The 25,855-nt window shown below is 44.3% G+C and overlaps 1 protein-coding gene across 1 annotated transcript in view; it reads right to left on the bottom strand.

The window, feature by feature from the left end:
• The window catches only part of LOC135696859 (uncharacterized), a 616,504-nt gene that overhangs the window by 301,743 nt on the left and 288,906 nt on the right, over window positions 1-25,855 (bottom strand). Inside the window, exon 3 of the mRNA XM_065216396.1 lies at window positions 19,172-19,386. Within this exon, the coding sequence (XP_065072468.1) occupies window positions 19,172-19,386 (215 nt within the window). The remainder of the gene's footprint in view (window positions 1-19,171; window positions 19,387-25,855) is intronic.

Here is a 25,855-nt window from a genome sequence, read left to right on the forward strand (position 1 = left end):
TTGACGTTGACTCGTCCTCAAGCAAAAATACTGGAGCATATCCTAAGAGAAGTTATCACCAACAGGCTTCTCCCCCACTATCTCCACCTCGTTCACCTGTACCTCCACGCTAGAGATGCCAGATTTACAGACATGTCTGTAAATTTTCAGACTTTTATTTTTTCACAGACATTTTTTTCGTTGCAGAAATTTGCAGAGTTTTTAGTTTTTTTGTACAGATATTTATAGATTTTTGTAATCAGGAGAAAATTTTAAAATTTATTTGGTTACACTGTTTTACATCTTTAATCAAATTACACGTGCGATGCATTTTGCAATACGCATTAGAAATTCACGCGTTTTCAAATCATGTCAGTGAAGTGAAGCCAAAAGTACCAATCGAACTGTCAACCGGGTACCAAACAAGCAAACAAGCGTTCCCACAGCCAGTGAACTACAAGTATTGCATTCATTACTGAAAATATTTTAGTAATCAGCCATTCCATAGCAAAACGATAAAGTGGTTCTCAGCATTTCGTAACAATTGACAGTTTTGTTCCTTATCGAAAAGTATTAGACACATATTTTTTTATTTTCTCATTAGGGTGACCATTTTGCTGTTAGGATGGTCCAAAAAAATCTATTTTTTCCATAAATGGCATTTTTTTTAAATCATAACTTTTGAACCATTGAGCCGATTTGAATGATCAAAATATCAAATGAAAGGTTATTAGAACTACTTTTCAGAAAAAAAAAATATTTTTTTTTTTTGAAAATTGGGGTTTTGTATAGAAGAACTTTGATTGTATTTGTTTTTTATGGTTTTCATGGTTTGTAGCATGTTTTTATACATATATATATATATATTTTTTTTTTGAAAATTTAGGCTTTTCTACACAACACATGAAAAAATAAGCGATGTATTTTTCTTCGTTTTTGAGCTACGATTTATTGAAATTATCATGTTTATAAATTTCGCTGTTTACTCCAATACGACTAGATTACCATGCCTCTCCATTGGTACATAGCTGACATAGGATACCACGATACAGCCCAAGGAACAATTCGAGTTTTATGAGGGTTCTGTAGACCACGACTTAGACTTGTAGAGTGCTTTAAAACCTCAATAAAACTTGCAAAGTTATTTGAGAGGGCTGACAGTCGTGCTATTCTGCTCCCTGAGTAAAGAAGGGTGACACCTTCTTGAAATGGCGAGTATATTGTGCGGCTGCCCCCGTCCCGGTAAAACCTTGGCAGGCCTCCGGATACGTTCAAAACTCGTCACCAATTGGTGGTTGGTGCCTAGTAGGCTCAGATGTAACATTCCTGACTTACGTCGATCTGGCTCAGAACACGGCCCGTGTCAACCCTAGCATGGCCTCCCTGCTTGTATAGATAACCATGGGATCACGATAGCTGACTACATACAACGAGTGGAGATAGCGGCCCGGATGGAGGACCCATCAGAATGGAGAAAATCGGAGAACAAAACAAAAATGACGAAAATGAAAGAACCAAAAAAAAAAATATGAAAATATGAAGGACGACGGCAAGACGCCAGACACTGAAAATGGAGGAGCGAACGTGTTCGCAAGGAGCGGGATATTGCAGAGATCACCAGTGTCGAACCTGGGGGCCACTGCGAGTTCCAGCAGCAGCAGTAAGTCTCAAGAAGAGCAGCCAGGCGTTGGGCTAAGCCAGATAGTCACACCGATATCCAGCAGTAGCAAATCTCAAGAACTGCAGCTTGGGAGAACCAAAATGATGGAGGTCAGGAGAAAGATCTATGGACTATATGTGTTCGTAAACGATAAAAACAACTTACACAAAGATATCAAGCAACTTGTGACTGGAATCAAATCCGGCATAACAGTGGCAGATCGGGAATTCCAAGAGTGGAGAAAAAGAGCCGGAAATGCCGAAAGTGCCGAAAAGGCTCTCTTGGAGGTCAAGAAGAGCAAAATACTGGCTGAAGCCCATGAGACGCAGAAGAGACCGACAAATCCACGTCCTGAAAAGAGAGATAGGGACACACCAGGAGATCAGGAGGAGCCCAAAAAACGCAGGGACGACGAGGAAGGCATCAAGGAGATGGGAGAAAATCATGGGTGGCGTAAAGTCGAGAACCAGAAGGAGAGGAAGAAAAAACAAAAGGAAGATGAAGTTAGGATGAAGGAAGAGAAAGCAAGGAAGAAGGAAGAGAAGAAGGAGGAAGACAGGACGAATAACGAGAAGCTTAGGCCTCGTAGGGAGAGAAACAAGGGTGATGCTTTGGTTGTTGAGGCAAAGGACAAAACGTCCTAAACAGGACTCCTCCGGAAAGTGAGAGAGGATCCGCAGTTGAAACAACTAGGCGAGAATGTGGTGAAAACCAGGCGAACCCAGCAAGTCGAGATGCTATTTGAGCTGAAAAGGGATCCTACGGTTAAGAGCGCAGCTTTTAAGGAGCTCGTCGAAAAATCTCTTGATGGGACGGCGAACGTAAGAAATTTATCTCAGGAGTCAGTGGTCGAGTGCAGGGATCTGGACGAGATCACAACGGAAGACGAGTTGAAAAGTGCGCTGAAGGTGCAATGCAACCTGGGAGACGTACCGATGGCAATTCGGTTGAGGAAGGCGTATGGTGGCATGCAGACGGCGTCGATACGACTTTCTTTGGACGCAGCGAACTAGCTGGTGAAGACAGGCCGAATCAAGGTTAGGTGGTCAGTGTGCCCGTTGAAAGCTATTCCTCGGGTGCAGGGCTGGAAAGCACCTCAGAGCGTTAGCAAAGCAACTTTGTGCATGAGATGCAACACTCGACAAAGAGTGTGTGGTTCTCCCATTTACTTCGCACACTATTTCCAACTAAACTGTGAGAAAGCGATCCACACAATGAGCTTTACACAACGTGCGGCGCAGGGAGCGATTATAATACAACAAGTGTTAAAGTATTCTTTGAATTCTTTGAAGGTTTTGCTTACCACGATTGCATGCATAGGAGATGAATAAGGGCATAACGAAGAAGAATTTTGTCTTTTTGCTGGGTTTCCCATTTGCAACCCTACATTGAGTGGCGCTCTTTGCATCGGAGCCGTCGGAGCAATGGCTACAAATTGAGCTTTCGTTATTTATTTGTGTATGTCTGTCTTCTCTTCTCCGCTGCTGTACACTTGCGCAGGGTGAAAGACAAGCAATCTTAGTGTTTGCTTGATTCTCACTTTGATTATTTCAGAAAATCAGTTCATTGTGCACACTGAGTGATCAGATGACAGCCCTGCTTGGGTGTCTAAGAAAATGGAGAGGTGCTACAAATGCATGGGCTTCGGTCATCAGGCGAGAAACTGCAAAGGCCCTGACAGATCTGATCTGTGCAGGATATGCGGAGAGAAGGGGCACGTTGCAAAAGACTGTAAGCAACCGAAGTGCATGCTCTGCAAAAAGGAGGAAGGAAACGGCCATGTGACGGGAAGTTTCAGGTGCGCAGAGTTCAAGAAGGCGATAGTGGGCCAGCAATAATGGAGGTAACCCAAATAAATCTTAATCATTGCAATACAGCACAACAACTGTTGTGGCAGTCGACAACGGAAACAAAGTGCGACGTTGCTATGATTGCAGAGCCATATCGAGTTTCTCTTGATAATGGTAACTGGGTGGCGGATAGAGCAAGAAAGGCGGCCATGGGCAGGTATTCCATTCAACAAGTGGAGGCGGGCTCATACGAAGGTTTCGTGATCGCCAAAATCAATGAAATCTATGTATGTAGTTGCTACGCACCCTCGAGATGGACAATTGAGCTGTTCCACCAGATGCTAGATGGACTCACCGGAGAGCTCATTGGTCGGAGACCAGACGTCATCGCAGGAGATTTCAATGCTTGGGCAGTGGATTGGGGAAGCAGGTGTACCAACGCAAGAGTATAGCCTGCTGGAAGCTCTGACAAAGTTGAACGTCAGTCTGTCCAACTTAGGAACCATCAGCACCTTCCGCAAAGATGGTATGCAATCCATCATGGATGTCACTTTCTGCAGTACGTCCCTAATGGCAAATATGAACTTGAGAGTGTGCGAAGAGTACACCCATAGTGACCATCAGGCGATCCGGTACAGTTTCGGCGAACGGACACCGGTGAAAATGCGCAGGATGAAAGTAAGCGAGCGGAAGTGGAAGACGAAGGCATTCAATAAGGATCTCTTCATCGAAGCTCTAAGGGTAGACAGCAGTGTCCCGGGTATAGCGCGAACAAGTTGACCGAATCATTAGCAAGGGCATGTGACACAACTATGCCGAGAAAACTGGAGCCAACGAACAGGCGGCGTCCAGCTTACTGGTGGAACGAGAAAATTAGCACCATCCGTGCTACTTGCCTTCTAGCCAGAAAGTGCGCTCAGAGAGCAAGAACGGAAGCAGACAGAGAGGAGCGCAGGGTGGCGTTCCGAGAGGCCAGGACTGCACTGAAACGAAATATAAAGCTGAGCAAGTCAAATAGTTTCAAGAAACTGTGCCGCGATGCCGATGCCAACCTCTGGGGCAACGCATACCGAGTCGCGATGGCGAAGATCAAAGGTCCAACGATGCCGGTTGAAATGTGTCCCAACAAGCTGAAAGTCATCGTGTATCCCAACGAAATGGCCACCTACACCATATGGCGAGGAAGATGAAGACAATGTTGAACAAGTCTCCAACAAGGAACTCATAGCAGCAGCGAAAGGGTTGAAGGCGTATAAAGCTCCCGGCCTGGATGGAATTCCCAACGTGGCGTTCAAGGCGGCGATCCAGACGTTCCTGGACATGTTCAAGATGGTGCTGCAGAAATGTCTGGACGAGGGTCAGTTCCCTGATAGGTGGAAGGTACAAAAGCTTGTGCTGTTGCCGAAGCCCGGAAAACCGCCGGAGGATCCTGCATCGTATACTTAGGCCTATATGCTTGCTGGATACTGTCGGAAAGCTCTTAGAGAGGATCATCCTGAACAGGCTGACGAAATGCACGGAGGGTGAACACGGATTGTCAGAGAGGCAGTTTGGATTCCGTAAAGGAAGATCGACGGTGGATGCAATTCGGACAGTGATTGACAGAGCCGAGAAAGCTTCCAAACAGAAGCGGAGAGGAAATCGATACTGCGCCGTGATTACGATTAATGTAATTAATAGAATGAGGGTTCCAGACTACCTCTGCAGGATTCTAAGTAGTTACTTCCAGAATCGGGCCCTGGTCTACGCGACAGACACGGGGCAGAAATCGCTTAGAATCACGGCAGGAGTTCCATAAGGCTCCATTCTAGGTCCCACACTGTGGAATGGAATGTACAATGGCGTGCTGACGCTCAAGCTGCCCAAAGGAGCTGAGATCGTTGGCGTTGCAGACGATGTCGTCTTGACGGTAACCGGTGAGACGCTGGAAGAAGTGGAAATGCTGGCGGCCGAGGCGATAGCTACGATTGTAACTGGATGCAAGGAGCGAAGCTGCAGATAGCCCACCACAAAACAGAAGAACTGCAAAGCAGTGCAGCGGGCAGAAATCACCGTTGGAGAGCACACCATTGTTTCGAAGCGCGTCCTGAAGTATCTGGGAGTCATGATCGACGACCGGCTAAACTTTAACAGCCACATCGAATATGCTTGTGAGAAGGCGGCGAAGGTCATCAACGCAATAGCCAGAATCATGCCGAACAATTCTGGTCCAAGCAGCAGCAAAAGGCGTCTTCTGGCTAGTGTGTCCTCATCGATACTAAGGTACAGAGGTCCAGCCTGGATTGAAGCGCTGAAAACAAAGCAGAACGAAAGGTAATTGAGCAGTACGTTCCAGCTCATGGCCATGCGAGTCGTGAGTGCGTACAGAACTATTTTGATGGAGGCAGTATGCGTTATCGCCGGTATGATCCCAATCGGCATCACCTTGGCGGAGGACTACGAGTGCTATATGACGAGGGAAACCAGAGGAGTACGAAAAATGGTGAGAACGAGGTCGATGGCTAAGTGGCAGCAGGAGTGGGATGCAGCAGAGAACCGAGCAAGTACCGATTCTTTTGTCCTGGGGAACAGGAAGCATGGAGGAGTCAACTTCCACTTGATGCAGTTCCTGTCTGGTCATGGCTGCTTCAGGAAGTACCTGCATCGGTTTGGACACACAACGTCACCCTTCTGTCCGGAGTGTGGGAATGTGGAAGAATCACCAGAGCACGTGGTCCTCGAATGTCCTAGATTTGATGTTGTGCGAGAAGAGCTGCTTGCCATTAGCACGGAGAATGTCGTCGAAGAAATGTGTCGAGAGGAGGGCACCTTTAACGCCGTCAGCAGAGCAGTAACGCAGATCATATCAGCACTGCAGCGAAAATGACGAGAAGACCAACTAGAAAGTAGTAATGTGCTCACTCAAGTGCGAACTGAAAGCCGAAGCCGGGAGAACTTTAGGAATTTAACAAAGACCCAGGTTGCTACCCTGTGGCACGCCAGATAAGTTTGAAAATTGTTCCGAAGATTCAAATCCGATATTAACGGTGAGGCTACGATCCGTAAGGTATGATCCCCAAGCAACACGGCTTGTCATAAAGAAGTTGAAAATACTTTTTAATGACTTACGTAAAGAATCAATAATACTGTAATATACGTCATTTAATACATTTATATAACCTAAAAAGCGCAAGACGCGGAGCTTATACAACTAAATACTGGTCTTATAACATGTTTTGGAAACATCATAAAAACCAACGGCAAAAAAAAAACAATAAAAAAAAACTTTAGCATGGGATTCGATCACTGGTCCTTGGCGCGGTAGACTTATTACTTCCTAACTAGACCAACTCCGCTTGATGAAAGGTTTGTTATAAGTATCTATGATGTTCTTGCCAATAGCATGAAAATTATATTCGCGTTCAACACACTTTCGATCAGTCATAAAGATGTTTTGTTAGCAGCAAAGCGTACATCTAATTGCCAGAGTGTTATTTTAAAGTATTTTCAACTCCTTATAAGACAACCTGCACATTTTCAGTTGTATTAATTTATGAGATGTCATAAACAAGTGTTTTCAACTTTTTTTATAACAAACCTCCGAATACCTCATAAGAAACTGTCAATCACTGCGTGAAGAGACAGTCCGGCTCAATGGCGCCGTCAATGTTTACGTCAATCTGGAAAGTTCAGAATCTCTTCAAGAACTTTATAAATTCAACTAAGATTGATTTTGTATACGACAAGTTTTATAGTGGTATTAAGACAGTAAGATGCACGTTTAAAAAAACATTTTAATATAAAACTATTTTGGAAAATGTTGCATCTAGGAAGTATGTAGAAAACATCTGTACACCTCATATATAACGTGGGATGTTTTCTGCATCACTTATAATACATTTATATAACAAGCCTTTCTAATTATTTTTCAAGAAGATGTTTTATGTGTTACTTGGGTCCAAACCGGCTAACAAGATCCGCTGAGACACCAATTCTTCCTAGACGTTTCAGTAATGTTCCGTGGTCAACTCTATCGAAAGCTGACTTTAAATCAGTGTATGCGGTGTCGATCTGAGCACCAGCATCAATGTTGCGTATGCAAAACGAAGTAAACTGGACGAGATTGGTAGATGTTGATCTTTTGGGGTAGAAACTGTGCTGATCCGTAGAAATATAATTCTTGCAGGAGTCGAAAAGTACATAATTTATTATGATTTCGAAAACCTTCGAACACGCACGCAACGAAGTTATTCCTCTATAATTCTCGATGTTCTGTCGATCCCCCTTTTTAAACACGGAGAACATGACCGATGTTTTCCAGCTTGTGGGAAAACTACGCTTCCGTAATGATATGTTGAAATGTGTCGTAAGAGGGAAAATCCACTCTTCGCCGCATTTTTTCAGGATGCATGACGGTATGCCATCTGGACTGGACACAGAGTATTTCAATTTGTTTATTGCGGAGTCCACCTGATTCGACGTGATCGCAAAGCTTCTCAGAGAACAGACCCCACTAGGTGTATCTCTACAAGCTTCTGTGATTTGAAGTGCAGACGACTTAGAATCATTAAATGCCCTTCTAAAGTGAGTGGCAAACAAATTGCACTTTTCCAAAGCGGAGGTGGCGACTTCATCGCCCAGAAACATCTCAACGGGTAACCCATTCTCCTTCCGTTTAGAGTCGACAAGTTTCCAAAAATGTCGTGGATGTCTGCGTAGATTTTCCTGAGTTCGTTTGCAGTAGCGTTTGTACAGATAACGGTTATACGTGCGATAGTTGTTACTAGCACGTGCGAAATGTTGCTTGGAAAAAGGACAACGAGACTGGCAGTAGGTTCGGAGTGCTTTGGATCTTAGACGTTTGAGTCGTCGTAAAAGTTTATTTCACCAAGGTGGTTTCGAAGATGGCCTGCGCAGTGGAACAAAATCAACCAAGTAACTCTTCAACACACTGGTGAAGTACTCTACAGCAATGTCAATATCTTCAGCGGATTCAAGGATGTGCCAGTCAGTTTGGCGAAGCGCTTCAAGTAATCCTCCAAAATCAGCGCGGTGAAAGTCAAGAGTAGGTTCGTCCGGAAAACTCTCAAATTCAGTAGGCTGTGCGAGACTAATAGTTACTTCAAAAGCGGGATGATCGGCATCAAGAAAAGAGAGTGGTCCTACAGCTGCTTCAATATGGCATCGAGAGAGCGTGGCTTCATTCACCAAAGCGAAATCCAAGATTCGCATGTTCTGATTAGTAATATAGTTAACTTGATACATACCATGCAGATAGAAGCCATCGAGTAACGAGGCGCAAGCAACAGAGATGTGAGACTGCAACGCATCTACGGAAGGGCGATCGTTGCTTGGTGTGTTCCAGATAAGTCCCGATTGATTATAATCGCCAAGGTGTGAATGTATCGCTTCGATAGACTCGATATGGTTATTCACGCTAAGTAAATCATTCATGCGATCAGGTGGAAGGTACATTACACCAATACTTACTGAACATTGATGCAGTTTCAACTTAACCCAAAGCTGTTCTAGAGATACATTTACCGGAGTGGGATCAATGTACCCGTTGAAATAGTTGAAATAGCGATCAACAGTACACCGCCACGTGATTTATGACTGTTAATATTGCTGCGATCTGTTCTGTAAACGGTGTAGGATCTCCGAAAAGCTGTGGTGAAACTATTTTGTCATCAAGCCATGTTTCCGTAAGCACTATAACGTCATAATGACATGACGAAACAGCCAAGAAAACGTCGTCAATTTTCGTACGCACTCCTCGAACATTCTGGTAGTACACCCTTAGTTTGTTATTAGCATCTGAGACCGGTTCGTTGCAAGCAAGTGTAACGGAAGTAGGCACAGAAGAATCGTTCTGGAAATTTGATCTACTTGATTGTCGTGCAGTACCATTCACAGCTTCGACTGGACATATACTATTTCTAGCGTTACCTGGACGAAGATGTGGAATGCCATCGAAATCAGTAGCGGAGTAAGAAGTCAGGAAGGATGCGCAAGCAGTGGCATTGGGTCCACTGGCTGGAAGGAATGCTGATGCTGTTTGCTCTGGTTCGATGACCGGTAACGGCTGAGCATCTGGGCGTGGTACAGTATCAACAACTCCATTCATAAAAGCGGCGCTGTCAATGAGACAGATTTCAGGAAGCGACAAAGCGATAATATTATCGTACTTGCCTAGGTTAGCAACTTGGAAGACCCCCTCACCAACTCCGAACACAGGAACGGAACGGCTTGGATGGCAGGAATAGTCAGCAGAAAAGCAGCAGTTCTCGACTGTGTCGGGTGGCTTAGGGGCTTCCATCATGCTGTTTAACGTGCATTACGTTATCTGCAAACTGTTATGACCGGATAGGGGATGACTATATGATGGTGAATTGTTTGGTGACGAAATTTGGCTAGATTAGCCGGCGCCGGTGGTGTAGTGGTAAGCGTGACTGCTTTCTAATACCCCAATGAGTCTGGGTTCAATCCCAGCCGAGGTCGGTGGGATTTTTCTGAGGCATAAAAATCTCTGGTCACGTCTTCCTTCGGAAGGGAAGTAAAGCCGTTGGTCCCGGCCCATGTGTGTTGTGAATGGGTGCGATATCCTACGCAGGTGTCGAAGCTGCCTTCCTGCACATTCGGTTGCCGTCAATCGATGGCAATCGATGTCCGTCGGTGATTGGCACTAGATTGCGGAACAGAGACCGACGTTAAACAAACGAAAAAAAAAAAAAATTGGCTAGAAACGTATCGAGTATCAGGTACGCAATTGTATGCAAAGGAACTGTACTTGCCTGTAGGGACGGACTGGAAGACCCCGTTTCCATACCCAAACACAGGTCCGGGACGACTGCTGTGCGCTGGCGGGAAAGACACGACTGTGATGGGGGGATAAGGGGTTTCCAAATGGCTTAAGCTGATGTGTCCCGGGCTGGAAGAGTGTAACTCAAATCCATATCCATAATAATCTTCCAAAATCAAACCGTAGGCAAGTACAGTCAGCAAACAACAACTTCTCTGCCTGTAAATATCTTGGTTTCCAGAGTACCATCTTACGTCTCTGCTCCACGACAATTGTGGTCTAATATTGACAATAACAGCACACCAGCCTCACCATGTTCAATCCAGTTGCCGCTGCACGTCGCAGGTAATTCTCCAGAAGCATCGAGGCCCTCTGACCTTGTCCTGCAAGATGCTGTTTTTGTTCATCGCAACCGACTCGTTCCTGAGATTGAAAGTGGTAGTCCTGTGATCCACCCAGTCTGCGCTCAGACTCAACAGATTACTGGCATGCCTCCCTCAAATTCTTCTTCTCAACTTCGTATCTTCTATCAAAATGTCCGTGGACTCCGAACGAAGATCGATGCCTTCTATCTCGCTGCGGCAGATTCGGAGTATGATGTGATAGTTCTAACCGAGACGTGGCTCGACACCTGCATCCTATCAACTCAGCTATTTGGTGGATCATTCACTGTTTTTCGGACTGATCGCAATCCACTGAACAGTAGAAAGCTGCGCGGCGGTGGAGTTTTGATTGCAGTGTCTACTAGATTGTGCTGCTGTGTCGACCCAGCTCCAGTTAGTGATGCTTTGGAACAGCTGTGGGTAAAAATCAAATTGCAAACGTGTTCAGTCAGTATTGGAGTATTATATCTACCACCTGATCGTAGAGATGATCTGTCCCTCATTCAGCTTCATAGCGATTCTGTTAGTTCAGTAATATCATGCTTGAAACCTCATGATTTTGCGCTTCAGTTCGGTGACTACAATCACCCCAACATGCATTGGACTGCTTCAGAGGATGGCGGACTTCATATAGATTCCAGTATATCCCGTTTTTCAACTTCGGATGGTGCTCTATATGATGCCTTTTGTTTCAATGGTCTGACGCAAATCAACTCTGTGAAAAATGCCAGTTCTCGTACTCTTGACTTAGTACTGGTGAACGATACAGCACTACCTAACTGCAGCATTTCTGAAGCGGTTGAATCTCTTGTAGAACTCGACACTGCACATCCCGCTATTGAGGTTGCCGTTTCTTTGCCGTCACCAGTGAGATTTGATCAGCCACACGAGAACCCGCAATTTGATTTCCGCCGTGTCAACTATGACTTGATGAGTGAAGCATTTTCTGTGATTGATTGGCAATTTTTGGATGACGAACGAGATCTGGATGACATCGTTGAGTCATTCAACTCTGAGATACGTCGTGTTATCGAAGCTCACGTGCCACTTCAGCGTCCTACTCTGAAACCTCCATGGACAAACAATCGGCTTCGTAGATTGAAGCGCCGTCGACGTACTGCTCTTCGGAAATTCAAACGTAATCGATCACAACACCTGAAACGTCGTTTTGTTCTGGCCAGCAATAAATACACTAGCTTTAACCGCGAAATGTATGCTCGTTATATAGACCGTACGCAGAGAAATCTACGCCTGCATCCCAAACGTTTCTGGTCATTTGTTCGGTCGAAGCGTAAGGAAAATGGGTTACCTTCGTCTATGTATCTCGGTGCCCGCTCTGCTAGCACAGATGCCCACAAGTGTGAGCTGTTTGCTGATCACTTCAAGAGTGCCTTCTCGGACATGTCGATTTCGTCCTCGCATCTAAATGCAGCCATCCATGACACACCATCAGATAGGCTCGACTTTGGAATTTTCCAAATCACTGAGGAGCACGTACAAAAAGCGATACGTAAACTTAAACATTCTGCGTCATACGGTTCGGATGGTATTCCTGCATGCATTCTTAAGAATTGCTCAAGTGTCTTATTGATGCCGCTAGTGAAATTGTTTAATATTTCATTACAGCGAATGACATTCCCATCCGCGTGGAAGACTTCGGTCATGATTCCTATTCACAAAAAGGGGGACAAGTGTGATATTTCCAATTACCGCGGGATAACGTCGTTGAATGCTTGCTCCAAACTCTTTGAGATAATCGTGAACGATGCCTTGTTCGAAGCTAGCAAGAATTACATCTCTAGTGCCCAGCATGGATTTTTTCCAAAAAGATCTGTGACAACGAACCTCACTCAATTCACTTCATTGTGCATTCGATCGATGGACGCTGGCATGCAAGTAGATGCTATATACACTGATTTCAAAGCTGCATTCGACCGAGTGAACCATGCTATTCTGCTTCGAAAACTCGAGAAATTTGGTGTATCCGTCGCCTTTGTTCGTTGGTTCGAATCATACCTGTCAGGACGGTCTATGAAAGTTAAATTAGGCTCCTCACATTCAACCGCCTTCCCGATTGTATCCGGAGTTCCACAAGGGAGCAACCTAGGCCCCCTATTGTTTTCGCTTTTCATTAATGATGCATCGTTTGTTTTACCATCTGGAAATCGTGTTTTCTACGCCGATGATGTTAAGATTTACATGGTAATCACATGCATCGAGGACTGTGCCTACCTGCAGAGTTTGTTGGAGTCATTTGAGGATTGGAGCAAACGGAACTTACTGGAACTGTGTGTAACGAAATGCAACACTATTTCGTTTTCCAGAAAACGTCATCCGATCATCTTCCACTATCGTCTTGCTGGTCATGATCTAGAACGGCTGAATCAGGTTAGAGACCTTGGTGTGATATTGGACTCTGAACTTAACCTCCGGACACATTATGCTGATGTGATTTCAAAAGCGAATAGGCAGCTTGGATTTATCTTTAAACTTGCCGATGGATTCCGTGACCCTCTGTGTCTGAAATCACTGTACTGCGCCTTGGTTCGCTCGATCCTTGAATCTGCTGTAATAGTTTGGTGTCCGTACAGCAGTATATGGGTTGACCGTATAGAATCGGTTCAAAGAAAATTTGTGCGCCTAGCTCTTCGTTATCTACCTTGGCGTGAACATCTAAATCTACCTCCCTACGAACATCGATGCATGCTGTTAGGAATTGAAACACTGGAGAAACGAAGGTCTGACATGCAAGCGGTTTTTGTCGCCAAAGTATTAACTAGTGAGGTGGATGCACCTGCCATTCTTGCCGATATCAACGTTTATGTACCTGAACGCCCCCTTCGTCGGCGTAACTTCCTGCATTTGGCATCCCGCAACAGTCGATACGGGCAACACGACCCAATACGGTTCATGGCCTCTCGCTTCAATGATGTATCTGAGCTTTTCGACTTTGAAGCTTCTGCAGCTACTTTTCAACGCCGCCTAAGTAATCGATTGTAAAGCTGTTATGTGCATGGATTGATTATGAGCAGGTGAGTGACTGTCCATCCCCTGATGACTGTATGAATTGTGCTACCTGTTTTCATTTTTGTTTCCGGTTGCTTTCGACCCTTCCACGAGGACTTGACAATCAATGACGATGCTGCACTGTTGCTGACACACTTTTATGACACTGACCGCATTTTAACGTTTTTAATTTACACTGTAGTAATTATTGTATTTTGCATTGTTTTTGCTGTGAACTGTGTAATTGTTAATGTTTAGTTTCTGTTTCTATGTACTTAATTTAAGAAAAGAAACAGGGTTTTTATGCCAATTTGAGTTCACCATGACTCAATTTGGCTTTTCCCTGTCCAACTTCATTAAGACAACCTTGTCAGATGGAGGAATACAAATAAACAAATAAACAAATAAACAAATAACAGGCGTAATTGGGGATGACAAAGCATCTGGTGGGAGCAGCGGTGTCACTGGCTTCATTACTTTCAATGGAACCCGAAATGTTTGAGATTCGTAGTCCTCAAATTCCCGAAACAGCAATCCCTCAGGCCATGTTGATGGATCCAGTGCTTTTCCTTTAAGCGAGGGGTCGACCCCAATTTTGAAAGACACGAAAGAAAGGGAATCCAATTCCTTGCCTTTCGGGACGAGCTTCACCACGTCAAGATCACTGTCAATCTCCAGATTGGCTTTGACCATAGCAGATACGCATTCTGCGGCGACATCAGGGCGAATTCTCGACAGGTATAGCCAGAACTTTTGCTACAAATGCTACAAATTGGGACCGCAACAACGTTTCCCAGTGCCTTTTTACTTCCCACTCGGTAATTTTCAGGGGCCGTGCACCGACATCGGACTCACGAGGTCGCCTATTAGCTCTACGTTGGTCAGCCGCAGGCCAGCGAATGTTTGCAGCTGGTGAAAACTGGGCTACGGGCTTTGAGTTCATTTTCTTTATCTCGGACCGCAGTTCAGTAATCGCAGTCGTAAGCGTGCAAAGAGGAGATCTATCATCGGCCTGACACGAGATCGCACGGAAATGAGAGTTTTCGAATAACTTAACACATTCGTCACACATCCAGAAAAGGTTTTTTCTGGTGGACGTGAAGTACGATTGCAACGCACGTGTTTCTCCTGAACTAGCGTTCATATGAAACATTGCTGCACAGTAGCCACGGCAGACTACGAAATCGATGCCCGTAATAGCATCAGAGCACTTAGCGCAGTGTTTTGCCATGGTAATGCGCATTTCCTTAGACCGTATGATATGCTTTCAAGTTGATCGACGAGCAAAAAGCTTGGGCGGTAACCAGCTAAGTAGATGAAGATTTCGAAAGCGTCACGGTAGTACAGTAGTACTGAAGCGCCCATACTCCGTTGCGCATCCATGTTTCACTCCCGTGTTGAAGTGCCCAACGTAGAGCAACAACTCGCGTGGTCTTTCTTTCTCCGTAAAACGAAAGACAGTGTAATTCCATTTCTACTGTATGGAAAAAGCTCTTTGATGAATCAGTTATCCTGAGGTTGGAACTGTGCTCGTCCGCACCTAGCAAACCTCGGATGATCAACTCATCAGAACAACTGCCCCGATTCTTTATTATTCGAAACCTTTTATACATGAATTTGTTACTTAAACTCTACACAATAGTTTTTCTCCAGTATGTACATATAAAGCGAGACAGATAGTTTTTCTCTTGGAAAGTCGGTGTCTGTTTTTTAACAAGAATTAATGCTCCTCGCGGTAGGAACGGCTATGTATGATGCTTACTCACCAATGTTTACTTTGACCTTTCTCGAAGCACCTAGTTAAGCCAGCGCGCATCGCTGACGACGCGGTAGCAACTGTTTATTAACAACTGACCCTGAAAATGGGCGACATTGTCACTGCTGCTGTTAAGTTGTGTATTTTCTACTACCGTATGGGGGTCTATTACTGGTTAATTTCTTACTCAGATTGATATTGGATTTTGAGGCCTTTGCATTGAAACTATCTCTTAGCTTCTCAGGGTCAGATGGACCCCTTTCTAAGCCCCTAGTTGCTGGTCAAGCCACGGCAACCGTCTGGGGTGGGCGTAACATGTGCCTCTTTTGATGATAGTTGTGGTTAAGGGTCGTTGCAATGGAGTCGCCTGGAAAAACTTCAACTTACCTTTTTCTCTGATTACTGGATGAGACAACAAAGCGGATTATTTGAACAATGAGAACAATAGGAATACAAAACAATCAAAGAACTTTCAAATAATTAATTAAATCTAAATTTTAGGTTGAACTTTACATTTTATTTCAGAAGTTTTATTCAGAGTGCAGTGAGAAAATCAAAAAGGGGTTTTAGTCTAGGGTTTTAGTACTTGCGCATTTTATTTCACCGGTGAGCTTACGTTGCGGCCGTGATGCACTCGTTGGTCGACATAAGATGAATGGGCTCACGTGGCAGCCATCGGTAGGGTGTCCATCGACGAACGCAGCTGTGCAGGGCTTCGACGGGGGGATTCCATATGTGGCGTCAAATTGGCCTATTTGTAACGGAGGCCAGCAGCGTTTCAATTCACTTTAGCCCGGGGAGTGATTCCAGGTGCGCGCACAAACTACCGCGAGTGTCTAACGGTAAGTCGAGTGAGGTTTTCAGCTTATGGGACGGTCTTCACAAATGTCCAACGGTTCGCTAATGTTCAAATGGCGTTTTACTGTGCCAATCACTGACCGTCCATGCACTCGCGTCGTACCGGTACGAATTTGTTCGAAACCGTGGACCGCATAAAATTAAACACCACACTATGACCTCACTCGACGGATCGACCAGCCCTTGGCGAGCGTGTGGTGACACCAGTCGATCACTTTCTTGATCCTTAGGATCGGAATTTTAATGAACTTTCGAAACGCAGTCACGTGTAACTTGTGACAAGCCGCGACGTCACTCCTCCGGGCAAACACACTATCTAAGACCACGTGCTTTTGTCCCCAGAATCCTTATATAGGTTTTCGGGAACGGATACAATAATAGAAGCCCATACACAATGCTGCATACGTGGCATCTCGGTGTCTCCTCTTCGATGACGGTTTGACAGCAACAAACAATTTTATTTTCATAGGTTGGTATTGCGAACATTCAAAATTTAAATTTAAATTTTATAGCAAATGCTAAATTCCCTAATCCTATATTTTAATTCGATTTTAATACAAACTGTAAACAAAAATAGTAACAAAACCAATTAACTAATGCAAAATATATACAAAACCGCAAAATACCAACCTAGGGCTACTAGACATAAAACATTCGTCTCTCAAACACAACGTGGAGTATATACAGACAAATATTTTATACCTAGACATTTACTGACAATTTTTATTATTTACAAATATATACATTTTTGTCAATGCTAAGTGCCCCAGTAATCAGAGGACGATTGTAACCGTGAAAGCGTTGGTTACAGCATCCCCTCTTACTTAACCAGCTTGAGAATAATATCGAAGAGATTCTTCTCAAGGATATGCGCTGGTAACTATTCTATATTTGCTAAATTCTGTACTGGATCTTCTTATTATGGTTCTTACTCCTACTGTGCCTTTCTTAAGTCACCTGAACCCGCCTGTTAATAGAACTTTCCATATGGCTGACATTTTCCCCCTCTTAATTCTTAGTACATAATGTTCATTCATTAATTCATTAGCATATATTCTAGTCTCTCTCATGAGTCATATCCCCTGTTCGAACGTAGCGATATACTCTGGCGTCTTCATTTGTTTATATTGTTTTAATTTTGCTACTTTGCATGGCCCTGTTATTTGTTCCCGTTTAACTTCCTTGTTTGGAGGGTCACTATGGACGCTACGATGCCCTTCAATGTTTATTCGTTTACATAATCGAATGAAAACATTCTCACCTGTTTGGCGTGTGGTGGTTATTCATTTGCTAATCTTTTCTATGCTTACGTTTATGCTGAGTTAGTGAATCTTGGGTTTACGGAAAATGGGGCGTTGCAGTACAATGGAAACAATCACCACGAGTGACGAAAAATCTGTATAAACGGAGAACTTTTATATGATATGAGCTGTCAGTACAATAGCTCTTATCCACCTGGATAACTTTACTAAAGACAGCAGCCTCCTACATAGTTGAAACACTGAAAGCGAAACTAGCTCAGAGAGTGAGTCACTTTTACTGATCCAAATGGAGAAATTTCTAAAATCGTAGGTCACTGAGCGCACGAGGAACCTACGCTTTTAGAATTTTTTCCATAGGAATGAATAAAAGTGACTCACTCTTTGAATAAGATCCGTTCTCAGTGAATGCTGCTTAAGCAAGCTTTTTGAATCAAATAACACTAGCGCTGAGTTAAAACATAGAATTTATGCAAAATTGCACACTGAGCTTGATGATATAATATAGGCTCCTTATGCATTCTGAAAAACTTTTTTTCTGCTCCGTCCAATGCAAAAATGAGCAGAGGCATGACGCGCTCTCTAAATACGCCCATCTGTGACAATGTTCAGCACGACGGCAGAGAGCGAGAGGGAGAAAATCCACCTTAAACCTCTGACCGTCCGATACGGAACTGAGCAGAGGCACTAGAGCAGCGCTGCTTTATAACTTTTCAGGTTCAATCAGAACAATGTGCTACCAAGTGGTACTCGATTATGACGACTGGGAGATAATTTGTAGAGTTATTTCCTATCGATTGGTGTATTTGGATTTTATTTTCATCTATAAATGACAAAGTTACAAGCGTTCAAAACCTAACACTATTTCGCAACACATTTTTTTATATTTACTCCCCAGTATAGTCCATAAAGACGTACTTCTACGTCAAAATCGAACTCGCCCAATCCTCATACATGTATGTAGTTTATGAACAGCCCCTAAGAGTTGTTTGTCTGCTTTATTTGCTGCATTTTTTCAGTCTGATCTATTGAAGTTACCATTGTATCTTTATGATAATTATGAATTTGAGCATGTTTGCAATGGGATTTAGCAAATATTAACTAGATTATTGTTGCAGTAATATTTCAAAAGACAATGTACACGGTTACTCTTCTAAATGGTTAAAGGTTGTTTGCCGAACTGCTCATTTGTAGCAAAGAACCGCTTCTTTAACCGTTATTCAACCCAGCTTAGTATAAATTGGAAATATAATCCACAGCTTCCAAAATTAATGCCTCAAGTTTCATTTCTCTGCTTGTGCATCCACAAGTACGGCAACATCAACAACTACCAAATGGATAGCTTTTCTCTCGAAACATAGACAGATAATCGAATGTAATCCTATATTTTACGCTCGACCCTGGGAAAACCGAAACCAGGAAGAATTTTACGATGCTGTCTACGTCCTTGGAAGGCTTTCAATTTTCTTAGTTCTCGGTTTGAAAATTTCCTCTTATCCACCCTTGCTCGTTGCGCACGGCATGGAACAGTGGGCAAAAGAAAATTATTTAAAGAAAGCTCCCCATTCAACTTTGCGGAATTGGCACTCAGGCCACGTTATTTCCTTCCACTTTGCTCGCCGAGTACTTTATGTATGCCTCGAAAGGATTATAATGATATAGAAAATAAGTAATGAAAAAAAAAAGCGATACAACTTACGTCGACGTTGATTCCGGGAAAGGCGAACGTTTTCTTCTCCGGATATTCGTTGGGTGAAAACCGATAGAATTCTCGGAGGCCCCGATAGAATTTGACCGAGTACAGTGGCGAGCTGCCCAGATCGTACAGACACCGGAGGGTTGCATGCTGTGATCTTCGAACGGCTGGTGGGTCCACTACCAGGTGGACGGATCGTATCGCTCCGGCACCGAAATCTGCGGAAGAAAAGAAGAACAAAAATCGTATTTGATATCAGTTTTTCTCTTATGGGTGTACGTATCATAAGTGGTGCAGCAATTGAATTATAATGCAATCTTTTCTTGTAATTTATTTCAGATTGTGAAGTCTTTTCCCAACACACCTTACCATCAAAGGCAATCAATTCAAGAAAAGCAACGCCAAATTACACCCTTGATTGATATTTCCATCCAAGACAAACGACAGCGCAATCAGGTTTCAGGTTCAGGAAAAGAGGTTCCTCGTGAAGTGGATCCCTTCCCGGTTGTGTGTTGCTCTTTGACTTTCTCAGACAAGAGCGGATCTGAATGTGAGTGTGAGTGCGACTGCCTTTGCGGCACTTTCTAATCTCATCTACATAAAATTAATAAAGAGTGCTATCTTCACAGACAGCAGACAGTCAACGAGAGCAGATGCGAGAAAAACGGATGAGCTGATCGTGGTCTGGATAGATAGATAGGTACTTGCGTTCCTCGTCGTCGTGGCAGAAAGAGAACACAAGATAAATGGATCAAAGGATATGGAAAGCTCAAGTCAGCCAAAGAAGATTAAAATATACGATATCAATTGCTTTTGATTAACATTTTTAACGAGCTGTAAGCATTCTGCCCTAAGTCAACGGCAGCGACGATATTGAGAGTTCGTCCTCTTTCTGCCTGGGAGCTGGAAATCGGATAATCGTTTTCTCGTGCTTGGTTGGGCAATTTATGTCAAGAACTTTTCTGAGCCGGAGAGTTTTGGACAGTAATCCTTTTGATTCAGAAACAACAAGAGGGTTATTGTTGGATGGATGGTATCCTTTTATTTAGACGTTATCGATTTCAACGAGCTATAAATGGTGAATCAATAACCTGTAAGCAGCAGTATATCTCAAGTAACAATATTGGTTTGATAAAGGTTCTTTTGACCATAATTTAGACTCGTAGCATGCTTTAAACCCTTGATAAAGCTTGCAATGGTAGTAGGGTATAGACAGTTCTGATTCTCATAGGAGTCGTACCTTTACTGCTGTTTCCTTTGGAGTTTCGAAGAGAACCATTTTCAGAAAGTTAAACCAGCAGATATAGCGATCGACGGAGTTTAGTTTTACGGCTTAAAGGACAAATTGAAATGAAGAAACAGGGAAATCCAAGTCATGGAATAGAATTCCTGGTTTAATACGCAGTTACAGAATAATAATATGGATCTATATAAATCTAACATGATTATGGCACAGACAAACAGACATAACACTCGCAAGCTATTGATTGATTTTTTCTTACATATGTTTCCTAACAAAATATTTAGTAAAATGCTCTATAGTCGAATTTTAAATAGGACTATAGAAAGAGTATTGAATCCTGGAGAATTGTGTTGAAAAATAATAAACTGGCTGGCACTGGCAAAGCAGCTACCGAGACCAGTGCTGATAAAATTCATTTCTTCTGCACCCAACTTAGCTGAAAATGAAGACAACCTTAACAGATAGAACTACCAGCGTGAATTTGAATTTTGACATAACAGCATTCTCTTGATCAAGGCAACCTCTGGCTGTCAAAGTCAACATTTGTTTTTCTTCATTCGCCTCTGTTTTTTCAATATTAATATTCGTCTTCATCTTGGTGGGGATGATTTGAGGATCAAATTGCAAAATGATTATTTGCATTTAACACAAATATAGCGCTGAAGAACGTGTCACGTATTAATGAATAATAATGATAATAATGAACTCATTTCACTTTTAGGTAACAGCAAGGATTTTCAAAATCCTATTATCTACACTGAGTTGAAGGGCTACTCCTTGCTTGGGATGGTAAATGATAAAAATAGACACTGAAAGTGACCAATATATTAATAATAACAGTAGGAGAAATGGCTCTAATGTTCGACTATGGATCAAAGATTGGGCCCATCGCTAAAAATCTGCTATTTATCAATTGTATCTAGATGAACGCGTCATTGGGACGGTACTAATGGTTATTTTTGATCGCTATTGAAAATTTAGTCGATGGCATAATTTATGTATGGACCCAAATTAGGGACACTTAGGCCGACGTTACATACATTTCCCCTATAAAACATTAGAAAATGCATGAATAAAACCACGATGACATCAGTTTAAAAAAAATTGCATTTTCAGAGTGGTGTTCTAAGGCAAGGGTTAACAAAATGTTTACGTGTTTACATTTTATGATAGTAGTATATTTGATGAAATTGAGAAAAACAACGATACACTATCAAAGAGAACTCCTTCAAATAGATCGGATGATATCAATATACACTATCATGCGAAGACATGCATCATTTTCATATGTGAAACGCTTAAGTTCACTCAAGGTTATTCAATCTTGACCCAAGTAACCAACAAGCATAACCAAAGTGAACCAGCCTAATTAATTATCCACTCCAGGCACCGAGCCATTGCTCGAGCAAGAATGCAATTATGCAACTTTAAGCGACCCATATGTTTGCCACTCGTTACTAGAACTGCAGCGCTCTCTCGTCCTCTATGCACCCTTCCTGTGTGGGCTGAGGTTGTTCGCGCAGCAAGAAAGGTTTCGAATATCAGCACTTCGAAGTCTTTCTCTGCGACCCTGCTGGATTTCTCCAATCAGGCTTCGCCACGAGTAAAAGAAAGTCCTATTTCCGTGCGCAAGCGAACTCTTAATACGCACGTAAAAAGAAGGCATGCAAGTTATGCCAAACCTTCCCCGAGGGGGTTGAACGCCTCCACCTACCTCTGGTGGGGATCCGTCTCATTCGGTACCGAGTTCTTCGACAGCAAGTCCGACTGGAACACATCAAAATTCCAGTTGCTACGCAATCAGCCATCACAATTCAACCAAACGACCCTCAACCAGCGGATCGGAGCGTGGGTACCCTACCCCCGCACTACCGGTTCGTGTGAATCTGATTCTTCAATGGAACATTAGCGGCTTCTTTCTCCACCTGGCTGAGTTGGAACTCCTCTGCACGCGTCCCCTTGGGTGCTTGCCCTGCACCAACGTTGCGGTGGACCAGATGAACAGAACACTAGACGGTCAATATACCTGGTCCATCAAAAAAGGGTCCAACCTCCGGAGATCCGTTGCTATAGGAGTCCGCAAGGAAATCCCTCACCGAATCGTTGATCTGGATACCAACCTCCCAATCGTCGGCATTCAGATCCAGAATCCAATTAGCATCTCCACCGCCTGTGCCTATCTGCCCTGCTGAAAGCTGCCCAGCGTGGACAACCAGGTTCGCAGAATACTTGATCAGCTACCAGAGCCCAAGATGTTTATAGGGGACCTGAACGGCCACCACCCAGCCTGGGGTTGCCCACGAGCGGACCCTAGAGGCGTCACCCTCTGCGATATTTTCGAGCAGGAAGATCTGGTCATATAAAATGATGGCGGTCCAACGTTTTTCAACGGTTGGCACACCACCGCCATTGATGTGTCCACAGCCAGCCATTATCTGGCGGGCAAAGTGCTCTGGTCGATTAACCCTGATCTGTGCGGCAGCGACCACTATCCGGTACAGATTCGGTTATCCGCCGCATCGCCCCCAGAAAACACCCAAAGACCACGGTGGCGCTACAGGGAAGCTGATTGGGAGGGTTTTCAGCACACGTACCGAGCCCTCGTGCAGAACCAGGAACCCACGAACATCCCAAGCATCACGGAAATCATCTATAAACCCGCTAGCACCAGTATACCCAAAACTGGCTGTGTCCCCGGGCAGAAAGCACTCCGCTGGTGGAACGACGAAACCAAAAGGGCAGTAAAAGCCAGGCGAAAAGCACTCCGGAAGCTCAAACGCACCTCCCTAAACCATCCAGCAAGAGAAAAGGTCCACAACAAATGCCGTCAGGAGATTCGGACGGCGAAGCAAAATTGCTGGTCGGACTTCCTGGAGAGTATCAATGCCGAACAATCGTCAGCGGAGCTATGCAGTCGCATTAGCGCCCTTAGCGGCAGACAACTACGACCTACCGATCAACAGCCCACTCTCCTGAGAAGAACTCTTGTTCGCTCTCAGTCGGAGCAACGGGAACTCGGCCGGACCGGACGAAATCGGCTACCCGCTGCTAAAGCACCTTGCACCCGAAGGTAAAACGAAACTTCTCGACCTTTACAACCAACTCTGGACCGCTGAAGAATACCCGGAAAACTGTTATTCCGTTACAGAAAACCAATGTCGGGACCAAGAACATCACTGGGCTCCGTCCCATTGCACTGACCTGCTGCATGGCCAAAGTCCTGGAACGGATGGTCAACAGAAGGCTGAAGCAATATCTTGAGGCCAAGGGGCTGCTTGCGTTGAACCGAACATAGACATCAGCTGTATTGAAGAAGCTTGCTGATTGGGGCCTGAAAAGAGACATCCTACACTTCGTCCGTAACTTTCCGACCGAGCGATCTTTTCGGGTTTCGGTCGGAAACGTGCAATCCGAAAGTTTCAGTAAGCAAACCAGGGTGCCACAGGGTTCGGTGATCGCGGTCACTCTCTTCCTGGTGGCCATGAATGGGGTCTTTGACCAACTACCGAAGAACGTTTACATCTTCGTCTACGCGGATGACGTCGTCATTTTAACGGTGGGTCCCTCTCTGCAGAGGACGAAACTGAGAGTGCAAGCGGCAGTCTCCTCGGTGGTTAGATGGGCTGACTCTGTTGGTTCCAGCTTTCCGCCGGCAAGAGCGTGCGCTGCCATATATGTACCACCAGGCATCGGAAACACGGACAGCCCATCATGATTAAACAACAAGCAATACCAACCAAAAACACCGTAAGGGTCTTGGGAGTGCTCCTCGATCGGATTTTATCCTTTGAGCCGCACTTCTAACAAGTAAAGAAGGACTGTCGCAGTCGGTCCAACCTGATTAAGACCATCTTCCGCCCCACCGATCCAGCAATCGCGAAATCCGCTTCCGCGTAGCTCGAGTCATCATCGACAGTCGCCTACTGTACGGTGTAGAGATTACATGTCTTGCCGCCGACAAAGCCGTCCAGATTCTGGAACCGGTGTACGACGGCTACGTTCGAACAGTCTCCGGTCTCCTACTCTCTACCCCGGCCGATGCTGCATGCGTTGAAGCCGTTATCCTACCTTTTCGGCTCGTTTTTACCGCAGCTACTGGCTACCAAAGCCGGTGCCTTTCTCGCTAAAACGTCGGGAAACAACAGGATCGTTCTCCTCAACGAGGCGAACCGACTCCTCCGCACGGCCGCCGACGTAGATCTCCCTCCAGTGGCCAGGGTCCACTGACACGGAGACAAAAGTTGGCAATCGCACAAGACCAAAATTGACAGCTGAATCAAGTACCGCTTCAGGGCAGGAGACAACCCGCTGGCTTTACGCCGGACAGTTCAAGACCAACAATTGAAATGGCCTTAACTCCATTTTGTAAACAAGCCTTATAAAGCCATTTTCTCGCGAACCGAAGTCCGCAAAGGCAAACCAACATAATGAACAGGTAGGGGAAATTCTCCTCTACCCGATTGTGGTTTAGGTTTGCGAATGAAGGTTTCGGTTCGCGAGAAAATGGCCTTACAAGGTTTGTTTACAAAATGGAGTTAAGGCCATTTCAATTGTTGGTCTTCAGTTGTCGAAACTCTCGGGGCGCACTACCAAGGTTATTGTTAGGTACACCCACGGCTCTCTCTCTCCAGGAGCGGAGTGGGAATGAGGGTCTCTCTAGATTTTTTTTTTTGTTTTACTCTGTTCGTGACCTAAAACCACTGCGACCAGTAATTTGATCTATTGTAGTATATCCCGTGTCCTTAGTTTAGTGCATGCAGTATTACTCCATCACTATTGAGAAATGATGAAGTATTCGATTTTTTTACAGTTGTCATTCTTGCAATTATCGCAAGGATCCGACTCTAATTGAAATGTCCCGCTATTTATACCCTTCGGAGTGTTGAAACACCCTGCAAAGGTGCGCCCCTTTGTCAGTCAAAATTGGATTCCTTAGCAACAAATTAAGGTATGACACCGATAATGACCATGCATCAGAACCCTAGTCTGAATTTCTTCAAACTAGGGAACAACGAATAGAAGATTAGGAATCACATAGATGAAGACTAACTCATTTTTTCCTTGTTTCAAGATCATCCTCGGTGGACAAAGCCGATTCTTGTCACGATCAACAAGGCATAAAAAGTAACAAGGACTAAGATGTGTTCCTTTGATTATTGAAAAATCCTGTCCTAGTTTGAAGTAGTCGGGACTAGAATCGGTGGTAGATCTTACATCCCGTAATGTACCACAAAAAGGTGATCTACCCACGTTACGGGGCGGTCTCCGGAGATGGTCTGCTTGTGAGCAGATCGCTTCCGACCCAATGCTCGGTGTTTTCAGCTGAGGCAGCGGCAATTCTTCACGCGGTTAAGTTACCGCCCAACCGGCCGATATTAGTCATAACTGACTCACACAGGCCTTAACAACAGAAACACCGAAGCATCCGTGGATCCAAGGGGCGG

This window comes from Ochlerotatus camptorhynchus, unplaced genomic scaffold (assembly GCF_037179485.1).
Source record: "Ochlerotatus camptorhynchus isolate MF236.1 unplaced genomic scaffold, CSIRO-AGI_Acam_v1.1 ptg000062l, whole genome shotgun sequence".
NCBI classification, from domain to species: domain Eukaryota; kingdom Metazoa; phylum Arthropoda; class Insecta; order Diptera; family Culicidae; genus Ochlerotatus; species Ochlerotatus camptorhynchus.